This window comes from Pleurodeles waltl, chromosome 2_2 (genome assembly GCF_031143425.1).
Source record: "Pleurodeles waltl isolate 20211129_DDA chromosome 2_2, aPleWal1.hap1.20221129, whole genome shotgun sequence".
Taxonomy (NCBI): domain Eukaryota; kingdom Metazoa; phylum Chordata; class Amphibia; order Caudata; family Salamandridae; genus Pleurodeles; species Pleurodeles waltl.
The window spans coordinates 154994362-155016054 of record NC_090439.1 but is presented as its reverse complement, the minus strand read 5'-3'; the positions used below and the strand labels follow the sequence as shown (position 1 = coordinate 155016054).

Below are 21693 nucleotides of genomic sequence, written 5' to 3'. Positions count from 1 at the left end.
AGAGAAAAATAATAATTATGAGAATATTATTAGCCAAACAACAGATCTTAGAAGTGTTTAACGAAATGTGGCTGTTGTACTGGGGTGGATATGGCAAGGACTGTTTCACTGAGGCATTGATTTATGTGTCGATTTCCATTTTTCCTATTTTTTGCCATGTTATTTTACTGATTAATTTTCTTTTGATGCACTTTGGTTCATACATTGGCATGTACAGTCAAGTGAAACTGGGCTGCATATAATTTTGAATGGTGATTCTCCATGGAAAACAGTTGCTGGACACAGAAGAAGCCACTTTGGCATGTCTCCCTTGTCTGAACTATAGCTGGTAAGCCGGTCATGCAAATACATCACCAGAAACAAGGCGATGCAAGAGTGCTCCAGAACATAGGTCCTTAGCCTGTAACCCACATGCATGCCTCCTGATGGAGTAAGATGCCGACTGCTAGAATCCAGGTTCGCAAAGGTGCACACTGCAATGGGAGATGTGCGTACACCGTATGGCATTCGTAGCATTAGAACAATTATGTAATGAGTGTCAAAAACAAACTATTCAGAGTACAGTGTCAGGCCAGACCCACTGCAACATCCCTCTGAGAAAATCAGGGCACTGGAGGAGGAAAGAGACTAGGGACTAGGGAGATGAGCTGGGTGACAGAGTGGGATTATGTTTTAGTATATTTTGAAGCTCAGGTCTTCCTCTGTGTAAAAGTCATCAGAAAGAGCATGTGGTGTTCTCGGACTAGTAATTACCTGACACATGAAGAATGGAATAAAAAAGAGTGAAGCTGGCTTCATTGTCTGGAAACTGCATTTGTCTACCTGTGAGATGTTCACTTTCTCTAGATAAGTGTTTTTCTGACCATCTTGAACCATTCAACTAAGGTAAAATACCACTGATAGAAGTTATTTAACTCCAAATCTTCTATGCAAACGTAAGGCGTGAATCTACTACAGAGCTGAGAATAACTGGAGGATAAGTCAGTTGAATATGTTCAGCTGATGGAGGTACTAAAGAATCTCTAAAGCACCTCAAAAAAACCTTTGAAAAAAATCACATCAATTGAAGGGGAAAATGAGAATGAGATCCATAAGGCACCCCAATTTTATAAATAGTAGAATACAATCCGGTGCGTGATCAAAGTATACCAGTGTAATTTAAGGATTGCACCATTCCATTCATCCAGAATTTACAGACACAAGTTAAACAGATGAAAAATACACACCAAGCAACAGCACATTGGTTTTCTGTGAGCCCCAGAGATACCAGATGAGGAGACCTGGGAAATCTGCACAGGACTTTCTTCTAATAGAGCTATTTCCCCCATATCTCAGTGTCAATAATGATTTACCGAGTCTATGGGCTCCCAACCAGTGGCACAGGTATAACACAGGCACCTGCAGCTCCTGCCCCTGTGAAGTGGGTTCCCCCAACATTTAAAGGCCCCCCAAACCTTTCACAGAGGTGAAGGCCAATTATTATCTGTGAGATATGGGAAACTCAGGGGCCCTCTTCACATTCTGCATAGGGGCCCCATAATATTTTGTTACACCGCTGACCAGCAGACAAATAGGTTGAGGGCCAAAAAAAAGGAACTGTTATTGCAGCAAATAACATTAAAGAGGTGATATTGCAAGGTTGACTGCCAGAAAAGGGGCTGGGCTTGGGGGCTTTGCAAACAAAAAGTGGTAACATTGCCTGTCACAAAGAAAAAAATAATTAGTTGAGAGACAAAGAAGGTATCAGCAAGAGCATAAAAGAATCCCTATGGCTTGCAGGCAGACTATGCATTTCTTATGAATAGAAGATCCATATGTTCCTCAAAGGTGTTTCTCAAAAATTTCAAGAAGAAAGAAAACTCTAACAGAGAAGGAGCACCTTTGCAAGTAGAGGTTTTATGAGTAACTGCACCATTTCAGTGAATAATTTGTCAGTTTGTCCAGATGCATGTTACATCACTGTTTGCCAGAGAAGGTGTTGGAGAGGTTGGAGAATATCACATGGTTTTTAACTTGCTTTTTGAAACTTATGTACCTGATTGCCATTGTTATCCCATTCTAGAAGAGAAGATGGAGACCTGAGGGCTACTGAAAAACGACATTTTACTTCCAGGGTAACTATGATGGTGTTTAATATTCTCTCAAGTATCTGTCTTGTTTTATCCTGCTAATGAAGAGCTGTTTGTACGAAAATGATTTAATTGGTTTAATCATTGGTGTACGTTTCTGCTACAGTATGATGAACATTTTGCTACTGTATGTTCCTGGCTGTTCATTCTAGGAAGTGACCAAACTAAGACACAGTACTACCCTAGAAATGGAGAAGGAGAAGAAGGAGGAGAAAGAAGAGAGGAGGCAGCACACCAGGTCTGGAGGAAAAGCATGAATCTTTCCAGCATCAACGGATGCAAAACCCACTCAGAAACATGACGAGAAGGAGCAGAACAGTGACCAGATCCTCCCGCAAATTAGCAGGAAGAGCACAAGGCCACAGGAGGAAGAATTCAACATAAGCGAAGATCAAAAAGGCCCAGGCAGAAGTGATGGAGCACAGGTTTATCACCATAGATTCAGAGGCTGAGGAGAGTGACATAGAAGACACAGGAGGTACCCTAGATGGCCCTATGGGAGTAGCCTTGGAGGACCCATAGTGGCTACACCTGAAGTTCAAGTAGATGCCAGAACCAAGAGCGGACGAAGATGATGAGGATGAGGAAGCCAATAAGTGGGTGGATGTACCCGAAGTCCCAGCGGAGTTCTCCATCAGGATCACAGAAGAAGCAGCACCAGCTGCAGGAGAATTGCAGGCAGCTCAGCACCCCACATTGCACTTCCTGGTCCCCCAGAAATCAGATATCTGTTTTCTGCAAGATTGTGGGAGTCTGTACACCCAGTTGTGAAACTGGAACAGCAGTGGACACATGGGCCATCTTTTTGGTCTGGAGGCAACAACTGCAAATCATCTAGCATCGCCATTCTGATCAGGGGGAAGCATTTTACCACCAAGAGGGTTACTGAGCAGGTCAACAGCAGAGTGCTGGTCCTGGACAGCTCTTGGTCTGGTGAGCCTGTTAGGCTCATAAAAGTCTGTGTCTCCCAGAGAAGAATGAATGCCTAAAGATGTCCATGGTGCTCTGGATGTAGCCTGTGACCTCCAGGACCATCCTGATAGGTGGTGATTTCAATTTCACAGTAGAGGTGGATGGATGCACTGGGTTAGATGGGATTTGGGAGGATCAGACAGGGATGGATGCGATGTTCAGGCTGTTGGTGGAGATGATAGGTGGGGCATCCTTGCAGAATGTCACCAGGAGCATGGGGTGAACACCAGGAACTTCTTCTGAATTAGGCTGGATGGATCTGTATGTTCACAGAATGATTTCCTATTCACCTCTTCAACAGTAAAGCCTGGGAGAAGCTCCATGGTTGCCGTCCACTTCTCTGACCACAGAGCAGTCAGTTCTGAGGGGGAAACTACAAGTACGTTCCCTGCTGGCCCTGGGCCAAGGAAGCTGATATGCTCATTGTTGGAAAATGAGGCGTTAGTGGCAAACCTCAGAGACGTTTATGTAGAGTGGAGTGACATGAGAGACCTCTTCGACTCAACCAGCAAGTGGTAGGAATGGGTGAATGCCAGGTTCCGGAGCTTCTTCCAGGATGCAAGCAGAGCAGCTGCAGGGGAAAAGAAGAGTGAGTCCAGGAGGCTGCAAAGCAGACTGCAGCAACTGTACGAACTTGAGCTCAGGGGATGGGACGTGGATGATGGCCTGGGAGAAACTCAAAAAGGTCTTGCAGGGCTCTTCAGGAAGAAATGTAGAAAAATCATCTTCTGGGCCAGAACTGAGAGCCCCGGGAAGGATGAGAAATGCAACTTGTTCTTCTTTAAGAAACTTCAGTCTGCTCATACCCCACTGGTAGAGCTTCAGGACTCAGAGCGCAGCCTCCAAGGAGGGAAAGAACAAGTCATGAGAGCCATGACCCACTTTTATGGTGAGGTTTACTCACCAAAGTCATCAGAGAGATCCCAGGCAGACAGTTTCCTGGAGGGCATCTTAAAGACACTGGGGGCCTCATTACAAGCCGGATGGTCCATGGACCGCCTGACTCGCGGTGGCGCTCAGATTGCTGCTGACATGGGTGGTCTGACCGCCATATTATGACCATGGCAGAGCCGCCACGGTCCGACCACAGGCACCACTAGGTTGCTGCCAGCCGATAGCCTGGCGGTGCCTGCGGTCTCAATCCACCAGGGCAGCACTGCAAGAAGTGCTGCCCTCCAGATAACGACCCGTGTTTCTACCAGCTTTTGCATGGTGGTTCCACCACCATGCAAAGGCTGGCAGAAAGGGGCTTTCGGGGGCCCCATGAGAGACCCTGCACTTGGCATGGGCAGTTCAGGGGCTCCCATGGACAGCCCCATTTCACTTTTCACTTCCTGAATTACGGGCAGTGAAAAGGGCAACGGATGCTGCTGCACCTGACACACACAACATTGCCGCCAGCTCAATTATGAGCCGGTGTCAATGTTGTGGTGAGTAGTCCGCTGGCCCAGTAGAAAACTCATATTAGGGTCAATGTGTGGAAAACCAGAGTTTGCCTCTGCCGCCCACCAAACTTGAAATGAGGCCCTGGGTCCAGAAGAGAGAGAAAGAGAGGGCCTGAGCGCACTGTTCACCCTGGAAGAACTGCACTTGGCTGATACGACCTGCAAGAGAGGCAAGACCCAGGGAAGTGTCGTTTTTTTAGTGGAACTTTGGCCCATATTTCTACTTTTTTTGCACCACATTTGCTGCACTTTTTGACTCAAAAGCGGTGCAAACTTACAAAGTATAAATGTGTTTTGTAAGTTTGCACTGCTTTTGCTTCAAAAAGTGACGCAAATGCAGCGCAAAAAAGTATACATTTGGGCCTTTATGTCTAACTGTGGGACCTGATCGGCCCGGACTTACTTGACCTCTACTAGGAATTGGTGGGCAAGGGGTATGCTGCAATCCCTGTGTGAAGGCGTGATAACTCTTTTGTACAAGCATAAGGGAGAGAGGGAGGACCTCAAGAACTGGAGGCCCATCTCACTCCTCAATGTGGGCTACAAAATTCTAGCAGAGGTAATGTCCAACCTCCTAAAGAAGGTATTAGCAAAGATAGTTCACGCTGACCAATCCTGTGTGATACTGGGTCTGCAAATCACAGACAGTCTGGCCCTAGTTCAAGACATGATCAAGTACATCAACAGCCGAAAGGTCCCGACGGCCTTGGTCAGTTTAGACCAGGAAAAGGCGATTAACCGCGTCTCCCAAGAGTTCATGGGGCAGACACTCAAAGCACTGGGACTGGGCGACTTCTTTTGCGATGTGGTGACCACAATGTATAGAGATATTTCCAGCACGGCATTGATTAAAAGATAGAAAACCAACCCGTTCCCTGTCCTGCCATGTGTGGGCATGGCTCTCTACTCTCATCTCTTCTGTTCAGTTGTGTTATAGAGCTCCTCGCCGAACGCATCAGACAGACACGAACATCAGAGAAGTGAGGGTGCCAGGAAAAAACAGGAAGGGCAAAGTGTAGTGCTCCCTCTACATGGATAACGTCTCGGTCTTCTGTGGGGACGGGTACTCCGTGAAGGAACTGGCGAGGACTTGCATCGAGTTTGGAAAGGCATCAGCAGCGAAGACCAATAGCACCAAATCAGAAACTTTGCTCTTCGGCCCCTGGACAGCCAAGGTCATCACAAGAATGATCTTCTACTTCATCTGGAACTCCAAAATGGACAGAATGAAGAGGGAGGTGATGTTCAAGATCCATGACAAGGGAGGCCAGGGAGTGCTGAATGCTGCATTCTGCAGCAAACATAGATGTAACAAATAGGCATTATTGATTGTTTATGTGCAGGAAGAGACACCTTCCTGCACATAAACAATCATTCCCTGCAATGCAAGCACCCTTGCACTATGGTGCAAAGGTGCCTGCATTGGCACCTAGTTAACTAATTTAGTGCTGCGCAGGGGAAAACACAGGGATGTGCCGCATTCTTGTAAATACTGCACACCCCTGCATTCTGAAAATGACGTCGCTTGGAGCAGTAAAATTGCTTCCTGCACCGAGTATGGCATTTCCAAGTAAATAAGGCCCTAAGTGTTACACGTCAGCTGCAAGTGAACATAAGTTGCCTAGTCCCAGTGGAATAAACATCCTCCACGGATGTGGTTAGATAGGGCCTCTCCTGTTGGTTTTATATGTGCAGATATTGAGTACTACAATATTGCCCTGCAGAAGATTAAGTACCACTGTATAGTCCTGGTAAGCAGAATGCATAAATTTACTATTTTTTCCCAACATCTACATACATTGAAGATATGTATATCTGCTAGATAACCACATGTGGAGTGTTGGTTAACCTACACTTATTTAATTATACATGCCTGTGTGATATATTGGTACTCAATATCTTTCGGACAATATCCTTGTAAGACAGTATAAAAACCTTGATGTTCTCCGAGTACATCCTCCTTTTACAACCAATTCGCTCGCAAAGCACAAGTACATTAACTGTCCTGGACCCACATACCCAGCATTTAATATGACCACACTTCGCTACTCATGCCTAATGACATTTATTTCAATGGCAAATGCTCTTTCATAATGTGAAAAATATGATTCTTTTTTTTTTAGTTGGATTATTCATGAGGGGATATGAGGAACGGCATCTAGCAACATGTCCGAGTCTCTTATCCAAAGAAAGGGATTATATTTTGTATTACGCACACATAAAGAAATTGGTGACATACGCTGTTCGCTGTTTCTTGACAAATCCTACTCTTGATAAAAGTTACTTCCTCTGATAGAAGCTATGAGGAGACTGCACTGTTCTTTAAAATCCTAAAGCCTGAGCTTTTTATCTAAGGATTAAATGCAGCAGTACTTAATGATTGTGTCACTTCTAAAATCCTTTAAAAGTAAATGCATATGCTCATTAAAAATGTTGTAGATTTTAGCAGTATAATATGATTTCTTTCACTCCTAATTTGGTTACTAATTATAAACCTCATACACCGATAACCTGATTTGCCATCTGATTTGCCATTCATATGATATTTTTATACATGTGTCTGACAGTGCATTATACAGGAGCCTTGTGGCTACATGATGTGACTGCTTTCTTAACTTTGACCCATGGGCCTCCAACGAGCAGCTCCCATTTTAGTAACTTTTTACAACTGTGCCTCTACCGTAATAATTTGTTTTGGGAGATGTAGGAAATCTGCCTTTTCTACGTGATCATCTTAATTTTTCGTCTTTTGCTGGGCCCTATATTTTTGCTGGCTTTATAGCTCTGTGCTCTTTAGCCCTGTTAACCAGTGGTAAGGTGTCTGTGCTCCACCTTTAAACATGGTCAAATTGGCATATTCTTAATTGGTATATTTAATTTACATATAAGTTCCTATTATATGGTACAAATTGTGGCCAGGGCATGTAAGGTAAATGTCACTAGTTGAATGCAGCACGTATTGTGCCATTCACTATAATGACAGACTCATACGTAGCTTCAGGCTTACCATTGTATCCTGACTGTGGCAGTTTACACACTACAATTTGACCTATTAAAATAAACCCTTTTGACAGGTCAAACCCCCCTTTTAAGTATTATTAGGTCATCCAGATTTAGGCCTTAGTCCACAAAGCAAGGTGCATGGTATTTAAAAGTAGGACATGTAGAAATCTAATGTTAACATGTCCTTACTTTAACTAGTACCAAAAAGCTATTTTTCAATGTGGCAGACCTAGCTGTCCTATCTAGAAAACCCTCAGTACACATTAGAAATCCTAATTCTGTACATCAAGAATGGGACTAGCTAGAAAAGTAATTAAACAAATATTTTAATAGTTAATAAAAACCCAAATGAATGGTGAAGGGAATTTTTAAAATAATTATTAAGTAAAAGTAGTTTTTAGAAAGTTACCTTTTCCTTGCCTGAAGTTCCTGGGGGCTGATTTGCATTTGCTCTCAAACTTCTCCTAGCCACCAATTAGCATTTGAATAGACATGAATATGGTGTGAAATGCCTACCAGGAGCTGACCTGAATGGGCTGAGATGATGTCTCTGAAACTACAACAGTATTCAGGGTATCGGCCATGAGCATCTTTTTTGACATTACAATTTCATATCCTGCTTGAGTGTCAAAGTCTGATTGACAGGTCAGCTGTTTTTACATGTATCATTTTGGGGCAAACTTGAAAGGCAGAGAACAGAATGCCAAAATAATACTTGTATGCCCACTGTCTGGTTGCTGATGAACCCTTCTTGTCTACTAGACTGATGTCTTTGGGGTGTTGGGGGTATATTAGCTGCACCAAACTAAATTTTAGTGTTAGATGTGCACAAAATTAGGATTACCATAGCACATTCCTCACACACACCCAGCCCAAAAATCCCAAATTTAGTGTGGCTGAAAGATGCACGCATAGAAAGAGGAAAAAAAAGAGGAGAAAAAAAGATATCCCACCGCAATGCCGATGGATCAACTCCCTGACATAGTGTAAGCAACCATATCTACAAGGCCATGAAAAGCCAATCAAAGTGGCTTTGCGTGCCCTTGAAGATATGAACCTATACTATGTGGCAGCGGCACAAAAAGAGATGCACCGGTGGTGCAGAGGGTTTGTAAATAAGCCCCTCAATGTTTCTCCTTTACCAGTTTTCTCATTTTCTCAAGGTCATACAAAATTATTAATGGCTTGCATACAAACCAGCATGAATTAATTCATTTTAGGTGCCACACTTAAAAAAACAATAACAACAACAATCTACCAGTAAAATGTAATATGAGGCAATGAGTTCAAGTAAAAATACAACAATTGAGCAAAATGTATAAACGTTATACGCAAGCTGCAAATAACTACATTTTAAAGCTTGAAACTCTTGATCTAATAAACCCAATAGTACAAGTAAATAACGAGACAAAATACCTAAGGTGCTATGTATTTAGACAATATCAAACTGAATAGATTTATATCCATAAATTTTTCTTGGCTGATTGAACATGTAATCTTATATATAGAATGGTTAGATATCTTATTACTTTCCTGTTGACAACAGTAACACATTATATATATATATATATATATATATATATATATATATATATATATATATATATATATATATAGAGGCAAATTCTAAAATTTTCTTAAGTGTCTTAATCATAATTCCGTATTGCCACCATGTGTATGTTAGGTCCTCGCAAAAGTAAGTAACCAGTAGGTACAATTGTGGTTTTCTCTGGGGTGCGGGCCAATGGAATATTTATCATGACCATTGCTTCATATTCTAGATGTCTTGCGAGATTCTGAGTGAAACTGAGTTCTCTCAGACATTAGCCGTGCAAGCCAGCAGCTCCAGCGATGGCCTCACAATTAGCTGGGGCAGTGGAACACGGATTATGCTTATTAAGCAAAGAAGTTTGCTGTACCTCATTAGAGCTAACCAGGATAAAGGAACTGTTGATAGTTTTAGCAACAGCATACGAAAGGGTAAAAGACCTTGCCTTGTCTTTGAAGATAAGGCTGAGAAGGGATTTATTTATTTATCAATATTTGTATTGATTTATTTATGTACTTGTTCATTTTACAGTTGTATGCTGGGTGGACAGAACCCAATGCTTGTAAGAGTGCTTTAGTGCTTTAATAAGAAAAGGTGCATACGTAACACGTTTGTTTTGTTTCAGTTCTATTTACAGAGGACCTATATCAGGGTGGAGCAGGGGGTACATTTAGAGTTAACAGATTTACAGAATGTTCCAGCAGTAATTTCCTCAACCTTTTCCCAAGACAGCAGGTATGAGGGAGCATACCTAATTTTTCTAATTTGGATGTCCAGAGTCTTGTGAGATTTTATTCACGCAGCAATATGTTGTTGTGTTGTCTTGCACAATCTAACCTTTTAGTTAGGATTGAGGACCATCTATTCAGAAGGTGTTCATGTTGGAGATGATAGATCCCATCTCTGTTGGCAGGACTGGTCTCAAGGCAAGTTCCAGAGGATCGAGAATTTCCAGGCAAATACCACTGTTTCCTTTTATCTTTTCTTTGACATTCATTGAGGGAGGAGGAGAACCTCCAATTCTTTAACCCCTTTGCTGCCAGGCCTTTTCCCTCTCTTGTGCTAAGCCTTTGTTTGACAATTTGGGGTAGTCCGCACTTAGACCTTCATAACTTTTTGTCCACATAAGCTATCCTTGACAAATTTATACCCTTTTTTCCAACATACTAGGGCTTCTAGAGGTACCCAGAGTTTGTGGGCTCCCCTGGAGGAGATCAAGAAATTAGCCAAAATACAGATAACATTTGTTTTTTGTTTTTAAATCGGAAAAAGGGCTGCAGAAGAAAGCTTGTGGTTTTTACCCTGAAAATCGCATCAACAAATACTTTGCGGTGCTAAAATCACCATCTTCCCAGCTTTCAGGAACAGGCAGACTTGAATCAGAAAACTAAATTTTTCAACACAATTTTGGCATTTTACTGGGACATACCCCATTTTTACTATTTTTTGTGCATTCAACATCCTTCCAGTTAGTGACAGAAATGGGTGTGAAACCAATTCTGGATACAGGACAGCTAAACATTTCTGAAAAGTAGACAAAATTCTGAATTCAGCCAGGAGTCATTTCTGTCGATCCTTCAAGATTTTCCTACAGAAAGTAACAGCTAAAATAACAAAATATTGAAATTGAAACAAAAAAGAGCCATTTCTGTCCACGTTTTCTTTGATAATGATTTCCAGCTATGGCAGATTTTTTAAAGCAATATACTGTTACGTCTGCTGGACTCTTTTGGTTGCGGGGATACATAGGGCTTGTAGGTTCATCAAGAACACTAGGTACCCAGAGCCACCTTGCAATGGGTTTTCATTGTATACCGGGTATACAGCAATTAATTTGGTGAAATATAAAGAGTGAAAAATAGGTATCAAGGAAACCTTTGGATTTCCAAGATGGGCACAAGATAAGGTGTTGAGAAGCAGTGGTTATTAGCACATCTCTGAATTCTGGGCACCCATACTAGCATGTGAACTACAGGGTATTTCTCAAATAGATGTCTTTTTTACCCACTGTCTTACATTTGGAAGGAAAAAATGTAGAGAAGGCAATGGGCAAGAACACTTGTTCTTCTATTCTGTGTTCCACCAAGTCTCCTGATAAAAATGGTTCCTCACTTGAATGGGTAGGCCTAATGCCTGCGACAGGAAACGCAACATGGACACATCACATTTATACATTGAAATCTGACTAGTTTTTTGGAAAGTGCCTAGCTGTGGCTTTTGGCCTCTAGCTCAGCCAGAACCTAGGGAAACATACCATAACTGGTCATTTCTGCAAACTAGACACCTAGGGAAATCCAGGATGGGGTAACTTGTGGGGCTCTCACCAGGTTCTATTACCCAGAATCCTTTGCAAATCTCAAAAATTTTCACAAAAAAGCACCTTTCCCTCACATTTCGGTGGTAGAAAGTTCAGGAATTTGAGAGGAGCCACAAATTGCCTTCCACCCAGCATTCCCCCAAGTTTCAAGATAAAAATGGCACATCACTTGTGTGGGTAGGCCTAGTGCCCCATACAGGAAATGCTCCAAAACACAACATGGACACATCACATTTTCCCAAAGAAAACTGACCTGTTTTTTGCAAAGTGCCTAGCTGTGGATTTTGGCTTTTAGCTCAGCTGTTTGCTAGGGAAACCTAGCAAACCTATACATTTCTTTAAACTAGACACCTAGGGGAATTCAGAATGGGGTGACTTGTGGAGCTCTCATCAGGTTCTGTTACCCAGAATCCTTTGCAAACCTCAAACTTTGGCAAAAAAACACTTTTTCCTCACATTTTGGTGATAGAAAGGTATGGAATCTGAGAGGAGCCACACGTTTCTTTCCACCCGGCATTACCCCAAGTCTCCCAATGAAATGGTGCCTCCCTGGTGTTGGTAGGCCTAGTGCCTGCGACAGTAAATGCCACAAAAGGCAACATGGACACGTCAACTTTTTACATTGACAACTAATGTGTTTTTTGGAAAGTGCCTAGCTGTGGATTTTGGTCTCTAGCTCAGCCGGCACCTAGCAAAACCTACCAAACCTGTGCATTTTGAAAACTAGACACCTAGGGGAACCCAGGATGGGGTAACTTGTGGCGCTCTCACCAGGTTCTGTTACCCAGAATCCTTTGCAAACCTCAAAATCTGGCAAAAAAACTTTTTTGTCAAATTGCGGTGATAGAAAGTTCTGGAATTTGAGAGAAGCCACAAACTTCCTTCCACCCAGCATTCCCCCAAGTATCTCAATAAAAATGGTATCTCACTTGTGTGGGTAAGCCTAGTGCCCGCGACAGGAAATGCCCCAAAACACAACATGGACACATCAAATTTTCCCAAAGAAAATGTACCTGTTTTTTGCAAAGTGCCCAGCTGTGGATTTGGATTTCTGCGTTTTTGGTCTTGGGCTTAGCAGCCATCTAGGGAAACCTACCAAATCCAGACATTTCTGAAAACTAGACACCAGAGGGAGTCCAGGGAGGTGTGACTTGCGTGGATCCCCCAGTATTTTCTTACCCAGAATCCTCAGCAAACCTCACATTCAGCTAAAAAAAAAAACATTTTCCGCACATTTCTGTGTGGGATCACCACACCGGCACACATTTCCTACCCTCCAATGTTCCCCTCAGTGTCCCGATAAAAAATATATCTCACTTGTATAGGTGGGCCAAGTGCCTGTGACAGGGAAGAGCTAAAAACATGTTGAAATTGAGGGGGAACCAAAGCGGGTCAAAAAGGGCAGTTTGAAAAAAAAATTTAGGCTGACAAGTGGGGCAGAATTTTTATCAGTATAGATACGACAATGTTGGAAGGTAGGAATTTTGTGGATTCCTGCAGATTCCGGAAGGTTCCATCACAAAAATGTGGGAAAGGTGTGTGATTTCCATCAAAGTTGGAGGTTTGCAGGGCATTGTGGGGAAGAAAATGGTGTGGGGTGTATATGAAGCACACCACCCTGGACTCACCCAGATGTTTAATTTTCAGAAGTGTCTAGGTCTGGTAGGTTGTTACAGGTGGCAGCCTACCGAAGCCCAAACAGTGCAGCCGGTCACCTTTGCAAGTGGGACAATAATGGGAGTTAGCCAAGCTCTCCTGGTCCATAGGAAAAATAAATACCCGAAAGAGTCAAATGTCCTCTTGTTTGCCATTGAGATGAGATGATTTAGGCCGCAGAGGGAGCAGAAACATTATTTCCCCCTTCAGTTGGGGTGGGGCATAACCATCCCCATAGTGTGAGCAGCTTCCAGCCCTTGTTTTTTCAAAAAAATATTCCCTGGTGTCTACAGGGCTTTCTGCCCCCCTCCTCTAGTGAGCAGATCAGGGGTAATCACCCCATCTGCCCTTGGGCGGAGGAGCCAAAAGACTGTGACTATTTTTAGGGGGGCACTTCCATGCCCTTTTTTGACAGCCCCCACCCGCCAAGAAGGCAGAAAGACTGTGCCCATTCCTGTTAAGGGGAGGGGCACTGGATGTGGCCATTTATTTTAAGGGGCGGGGAACTGGGATGCCCATTTTGAGCAGCTCCCACCCCTAAATACTCTAAAAAAAATAGTCCCTGGTATCTAGTGCGTTTTCAGCCCTTCCTAGAGGGCAGATTGGGGGCTTTTTCTAGAGGGGTGCCAGAGGGGGACAGAAAGACTGAATTTGCGCAAAACAAATTAGCGAGGGGGCACCACAGGAAAGGGGAAATTCTCCTTTTTCCAACAATACCTCTACTGTCTGGATCAGTGCTCGGGGAGCTGAGATAGCCCCCCCCACCACAAGCACCAATGCAGAGAAAGGGAAATGAACGAATCCGCGCATTTCACTTTCGGTTTTGGCTCCTTTCACTTTCAGTTTCAGTGAAATGACGTCAGCGTGCCCCACGTGTTGATTGTCATTTCACTGAAACAAAAGAAACAGCCATGGGAGATGGGGAAGCTTTTCCTCATCTCCTGCGACTGTTTCTTTGAGAAGGGAATCACTCTGGTGCATGCACCAGAGGTATTTCTAGTGCCATGGGCGGGGATAACCAGGAGCCATCTGATGCACACAAGCACTGTTGTGCAGGACGGCTCCCCGCCATCAAATGCACCAAAGCAGTTAAGAATGTTCTCAATTTTTGAGTGGAAGAAATTAGGCCAATCCAAATTCAGTTTTTGTGTTGTGCAACAGCTAAGTTGCAAACAGATGAATGCATGAGGCTCTTCAAGATAGAAAAAAAATCATTGGTGGGATTGGTGGCATTCTGGAAGTGAATTTGGCAAAAACAAGGGTGACATTGTTCAAGTAATTTCCAATACTTTCTAATATTCTCCCTATATATTTCTCTGTCTTGTACTGAAAAAATAGTGCACTAGCATCTTTCATTGCATTTGCTTCACCTATGGGCTGCGGGACCTTCCTCTGTAACCCAAGGCATGGTGGCATCCACCTATAAAATCAATAGGTTTCTTGGGAATGTATTTGTTAAAGCAACTAGCTCATGAGTTGAATTCTTCATCAAAATTAAGAACAGAGGAGTCGAGAATGGAGGGCAGATGTTGAACATTTAGGCCCAGATTTATACTTTTTTGCCGCAGTTTTGCGGCAATAAGTATAGCACCGGCTTGCGTCATTCCACCGTGCCAGCCGGGCGCCATAATAAAGGAATGGCGCAAGCCAGTGCTAAACTTGGGTTAGCGTCTGAAAAAAAGTTGCTAGCCGGGTGGCGATGGCGGTAGGGAAGGACGGGGTTGTGAGTCAAAAAATGATGCTAGCCTGGTTAGAGGCAAAAAAAATGCCTCTAACCAGACTAGCGCCATTTCCTGGTGCACAACCACCAAAAACACGACTCCTGTTTTAGGAAAGACCGGAGTCATGCCCACCACCCCAATGGCCAGCACAAGAGTCCCCTGGGCATGGCCATTGGACACTGTGCCATGCAAAGGGCCGCCGTGGCACTTTAAAAAATATATATATATATACTTACCTATACTTAATACTTACCCTACCTGTTCCTGGGGCTTGAGGAGGGCACCTGTGGACCCATTCCATGGTTTTTAACCATGGAAATGGGTCCAGAGTTCCCATAATGTCTGGTCTGACCCAGGCTTTAAATAATGGTACAAAGCAAGTTTTGCGCCAATGTTTTAGCCCCTTTTCCCACTGGTGCATCATTTGAGCACAGAGTAATAAATGTGGGGCTATGGAGATAGCACAATTTTTTAGATGGGAACACCTACCTTGCATCTCATTGACACAAGGTAGGTGCACACATCCAAAAAATGGTGCAAACTCCTATATTTTGACGCTAGATGTTTCTAATGTCAAATATAAATATGGAGTTGGGTTCGCCCCCAATTTGCGTAAAACAAAATGACGCTAATTTGGCGCAAGTGAAGTATAAATATGGGCCTTAGTCTTCAGCTTTTACATTTAGCATGGGTAGCTTTCGAGCTCACAGGTGGAGTGGACAGAGAAATGACAGAAAATAATTCAGCCTTGTGGTCAGACTGTGTAACTTCAAAGGCACATCTGAGCCACATCCACATGATCAAACAAGAGATCTCATGTACGGTCTGCGTAAGAGAGTGGGAGACTGTGGCTGGGGTGATTATTAGGAGCCCTTAGATGAGCCTGATTGCTGATAGCAGGAGGGGGATGATGTAGAGATATTAGGACCTAGTGCACTGTTACTGTGAAATAGTCGCAAGTGTGAGACATGACGGTAAGAGAGAAGTAATGAGAAAGAATCAATTCTTTGCTTACCTGAAGGGAGTGAGATATTGAACAGACAGTGTAACTAGCCCTGGGACTAGCTGATTTTGCCATCAATTGGCAGCAGCCAAATGCAACTTACCCTTCAAATGACAAAGCTCATCTGTCGAGTAGTTTTTAATGGTCAAGTTTTTTTATTAACAGGGGATACTCTAAACAGTTCCAATTCTTCAGTAATGGTTACAATGTGTAAGGGAACATCTTAGTTTTATCTTCTACCTAGCCACAATGCATTGACACAGCATATTACTTTTCTTGGTGTCATGCTTGCATGCTGTCCTGCATTATGTAGAGCAATTGAAAGCACCCCACCCCATGGTCAGCAATGCAACTAAGTCCCATTGCATGTTGATTCCTGTTGAAGATGTAACACATTAATAAACTACCTATGTTTGTTGATATGGTCTGAGGTTCTAGTCTTGTGTCAGTGCCTTTGCTGCACGAGGCATCATGTAGTTAATATTAACTATCAGTATATTTGGACCTAATTGTGCTGAATGTTGGCTACCCGGTTGTTATCTGCTGTCAGTATCAACGAATCTTGGTATGGTAGGTAGCCAATATCTGCTTCCAGTACAAGGATATCTAGATGCACTAGTGGTTGTTGTCTGCTGCCTATATCTACAGGTCTAGTGTGTGAGTGAGAATTTAGATGCACTCAGTGTTGTATCTGTAGTCATATGTTGATATTAGGTAAGACAATCAACTACATAGGATAGTCGTGCCAGCGAGTCTTAGTGGACCAGCTAGGGGATATACACCTTTGTCTATCTACCAGGGAATGATGGACAGGGAAAGTCTTATTTGTGAGTAGATGCCAAATTGTATGCCTTGGGTTGATTATGTGGGACTCATTATTAAGAATTTAAGTGGCTTGTTTTTCAGTTGGTACCTAACAAAGGTGGCCCAGAGTTTCCTTGATTTGTTTGGTGAGTGGATTTTTAAATACTGTATGTTGTCTGCACCCCAAGTAGAGCATATTCAGACCCACCAAGTTCCAAAAGATATATTAGCAGCAGCTATTATCAACTATATAAGTCGCAATTATCATCCTTCCATCCTCAGTAATGATATCACATTTACTAGAGCAACAATGGTCTGAAAAACATCTTTAAAGTTAACAGTTGATTTTGTATTAATCGTATGGAAACAAAAAGTCTTTCAATTCTGTGGGGGCGAGGAGTGAGTTTTTAGATGAAGTTGTTGATCCACTGTGACTAGTCCTCCTTTTCCCATTCTTTGCGGACTGAGAAGCCAAATGAAAGTAGTCACAAAACCAAGTGAACCTTTGTTTTGTATTTCTGGATTGTGTACTTCACATACTTTTAATTCTTAAAAATGAAAGTGTCGATCATCCTTAAAAAACACTCAGGGATATCATGTTCAATCAATTGACCTGGTTGCATATTGGAACAACGTGGGTGCACACAGCAACAGTATACAACAGTAGTAACAAACGAGACTCACAAATCTCGTATTATGAACCCTACACAGAAGCCAGGCTGGCCTGGTACATACTACGCCATACTTTTGTGTGACAACAGATTCCATGGACGAGTCACCTGACAGCTTACCTCCCTGATTTCTTTGATTTTAGATCCTCCTTTTCCGATGAGGGAACCGCACTGGCTTGCTGGGACTACTAGGCGCAGAGTCACGGGTGGTTTGCTTGTCACTGTGCTGTTGGTCATAGAAGCGTTGATGTCCTGCAGTAAAAAATAAAATAAAAATTAGTCTAGGTACTTGCCCTGCTTTGTAATGCTGTTGAGCTGTACAGCACAGAAGCCCATGTTGCGAGAAGAGCTCTGGGCTAACTGTCTTTTTTGTGTAACGCAAATAAAGTACATAAAGCCACTGGCACTTGATTGTAAGACAGTAAAAAGCAACATATATAGGATGTAGACAAGGCTATGTTAAGATGTCTGTTGAAAGGAAAGCAAGACCTGCCATATTGTCTTGAGACATGTAAACATGGAAGGTCACATCCAAAATAGAAACAATATGATCCAGAGAGCTGTGCTAGCCCAAGGGCTTATGATGGCCCAGGAGGATTTTTAATTTCAGAAAATCCTTTTCACTACACAGGGATGTGGAATTCCTATCACCCGACGCCCGGGACATCTTGTTTGGGGTCAAGGGCAACAAGTTTTTATGTTTACTTTGTCCTTGGGACAAGTAGGTCCAACCCTCTGCAGCACAAACCCTTTGGCGGCCTGTTTACAGAGAGTGGAACTCTCTGCAGTTGAGGTAATGTGTTTCCAAAAGATAATGCTGTTCGGACTTGTATTTATGGTTCATTATTTGAAAGCCTTCATTATTAGGGTGAGTGCTGTAAATAAATGTATTAAGGTCACACTTCACTACTGACGTTGGTTCCAGTACAAAAAAAGAAAAACGTGTATACACATGTTTGAAATGTTTAGGCTATGAGGCTAAGTATAATGCTCCCAGAATGCTCTCTGATGAGATGCAAATGAAGTGTCATTTAGTAAAATGTGTTGATGCATGCTAGTATTTCTCAAAAATATTTCTAATGGAAAATCAGTGTAACCATTTTCAACACAAATATGGAAGCATGAAAATAAACAAACACTGACAAAGCCAACTGATCTTACATATTTTTATAAGTCTTTTAGTTTCATCAATGCGTGTCTTGTTTTGACATGGCTTTTGTAACACTTTATTGTTGTGGGAGCTACCAGGCCCTCAACATTGTAACAAACACTGGCAAAAAAAAACCAAAAAGTTTTTGAACTCTAAAAGCACACGTTGCCACCAGTGGCATAACAAAGGCCCCGCAGCCGCCCTCCAGGGGGCCCCATCAGCACAGCACCTGCCCTGAGTGAGTCTGGAGAGGGGGCTCCTCCATGTTCTTTGCAAAGGGGCACCCTCCAGTTTCATTACGTCACTGATTGCCACTGTAGTTCCTGACACTGAACAAAACTACTTTGTGTGCCAATATGCTCCCTGTGGAAGAGCAGAATGCGATCACTCACAGTAAAGCCAGCCGAAAGAGAGAGAAATAGAAGTTTAATAAAAACAAAATGTCTTTGTTAACACCAGACCTAATTAGGGACCAAGACCCACATGTAGGTAGCTTTTTGCATGTCGCAAACAGCGACTTTCGCTGTATGCGACGTGAACAAAGCACATTGCGATGCACAAACCCAGTTTTGCGATTCAGTAACCTGGTTACCGAATCGCAAAACGGGTTTGCGACTCGCAATTAAGAAGGGGTGTTCCCTTCCTAATTGCGACTCGCAGTGCAATGTAGGATTGTTTTGTGACCGCGAACGCGGGCGCAAACCAATCGCAGTTTGCACCCATTTCAAATGGGTGCTAACACTTTCGCATTGTGAATGTCACTGTAAACATTTTTTCAGAGCAGGATCTGAAAAAATGAAGTGAAAACGTTTCATTTTTCGTTTTTGTAATGCATCTCGTTTTCCTTTAAGGAAAACGGGTTGCATTACAAAAAAAAAAGAACTGCTTTATTGAAAAGCAGTCACAGACATGGTGGTCTGCTGTCTCCAGCAGGCCACCATCCCTGTGAGGGCCACTATTCGCAAGGGGGTCGCAAATTGCGACCCACCTCATGATTATTCATTAGGTGGGCATTTGCGAAGCCCTTGCGAATCACAGATGGTGTCAGGGACACCATCCTACATTCGGATTTGCGACTCGCAAATTGTGAGTCGCTCTGACTCGCAATTTGCGGGTCGCAAATCTGAACCTACCTACATGTGACCCCAAATTCTTAAAGAAAGTCACAAAAGTGCAACCATGGTATATGTCGTACCCCTATAAAATATTTGTGAACTGTATTTTAGCATGGGTAAATACGCATGTGTAGATTTGCTCATGTGAAAATCTATTGAGCATTTGAAAGTTCATTTTCCCTCCGGACACTTTCTTACCAACCCTGGAAAAAGTTCTAATTCTGCCATTGTCAGGAGTAAATGTCCAACCTTTCTTATTATGGGAAAATATTAGAGAGAAGCTGGTGAAAATCTTTAAAACATGCAGGTTAGTAGGTTTCCAGACTCAAAGGCATTCCAGCCCTGGAACTATTGCTTACTGCTTCCTCCCGCCCCAGTATGCAGATCTGCAGAAAGGTGGCAAAATAAGGAACTTGCTACAGTAGGGATTGAAACGGCAAGTATTCAAGCCCTACTATGGTAGTAGCCCTGGCATAATCAGAGAGGCTATTATCAGAGCTCTTACATAATGAGATTGCTGCCATAATTTGTCGCCACACTACATGACACCAAAGGGACAAGTAGATCTTTTTACAGGACAAGTAGATTTGAGAAGCAACCTGTCCCCTGGACAAGTAGATATTTTAATAAATTCCACACCCCTGCTACACATTATTTTCTCCACGTTCAGTGTTTCCCAGCTATGATATTGTGGATTGGATACAATATTGAAGCTGCATGTGTGTTTCAATGTACAGCTGGACGAAATGTACATAATTGGGTGCCCGACACACTACAGTTGCATACAAAAACAAAAGCATATGACAATATCTATGACAAGAACTGGTGTTGCATTATAAATCCTAAATAAAATAACATAGTGTGACACACTGTAATATTGCATAGCACAGCACAGTTTGCAATACTGTATCGTACCATAAGTATGATACAACTTATCATTCCACGCACACCACCCTGTAACATTCCAGACTATAATATGACATTTTATTTACTTTTCATTTTTTTGATTATTGCATCGTATTAACTAGGCCGCAAAACAGAGTGACAGAGTGCTTTGTAGTATGCAGCTAACTGAGAATAGCAATTTAAGCGTTGATTAAAATTACATTACACAGTGTGCACACAGAAAAGACTAACGTGCAATCAGGCCAAATTGATCGAGATTTAAGCTAGGCTCCAGAGGCGTAGTTACCACTGGCGGAGTGGCACCAGGGCGCAAAGCCCTGAGGGGCCCATAAAACCCTGACAATCGTTGTATTTTACTGACAATCGTTGTATTTTACTATCTCTTACAGCAGTAAAAAAGGTAATTTACGTTGCTCGCACAAGGGCCCATGGCGTCTTTGCTACGTAACTGCTAGTATGTCACCCAAAATAAAATACAACTCTTAAACTTCCCAGTTAGATACACTCTATATAAGTACCCCTACATACATACATACATATCTACATACTCATGGTATCATTGTAGGAGGCTGGCCTAGTTTGTAGTGGGTACCTAAAGTACTTACACCTTATAACAGGTCCAGTTATCCCTCATTAGTGAAATGCAGGCAGTGTTCTAGCAGCTTAGGCTGTTTGAAGGTAGCTGTAGCAGAGCAGCTTAGGCTGAACTAGAAGACATGCAAAGCTCCTGGAATACCCCTATAGTTACACAGTACTTATACACAATAAAACGCAATACTCAGTGTTACCAAAAATAAAGGTACTTTATTTTAATGACACAAGGCCAAACATATCTTAGAGGCAAAACTCCTTTTGGAGGTAAGTATTATACACAATATATACACTAGAGACCAAAATCAGGTAAGTAAATAGTCATAGAATAGTGCAAACAGTAGAAAATACAATAGGATGCACTAGGCTTAGGGGCAACACAAACCATATACCAAGAAAGTGGAATGCGAATCACAAATTACCCCCTAGGCAAGTGTAGCATGTAGAGGGATGCTGGGAGTGTAAGAAAACACCAAAGGTAAGTAAAATACCACACCCCAGAGCCCAGGAAAGTAGGAGTAAAGTACTGCAAGTTTCCTCAGGACATACTACAAGTCGTGATAAGAGATATTGCAAGAACCAAGCAAGACTGCAATCATCAAACAGTGGATTCCTGGACCTGGAGACCTGTGAAGAGAGGAGACCAAGTCCAGAAGTCGCA

At 42.7% G+C, this 21693-nt stretch overlaps 1 protein-coding gene across 20 annotated transcripts in view; it reads right to left on the bottom strand.

The window, feature by feature from the left end:
* The window catches only part of LOC138280823 (poly(rC)-binding protein 3-like), a 2739176-nt gene that overhangs the window by 38616 nt on the left and 2678867 nt on the right, over positions 1-21693 (bottom strand). For all 20 annotated transcript variants that reach the window (XM_069219527.1, XM_069219542.1, XM_069219532.1 and 17 more), the window contains one exon: positions 17391-17522. In XM_069219527.1, the coding sequence (XP_069075628.1) occupies positions 17391-17522 (132 nt within the window). The remainder of the gene's footprint in view (positions 1-17390; positions 17523-21693) is intronic.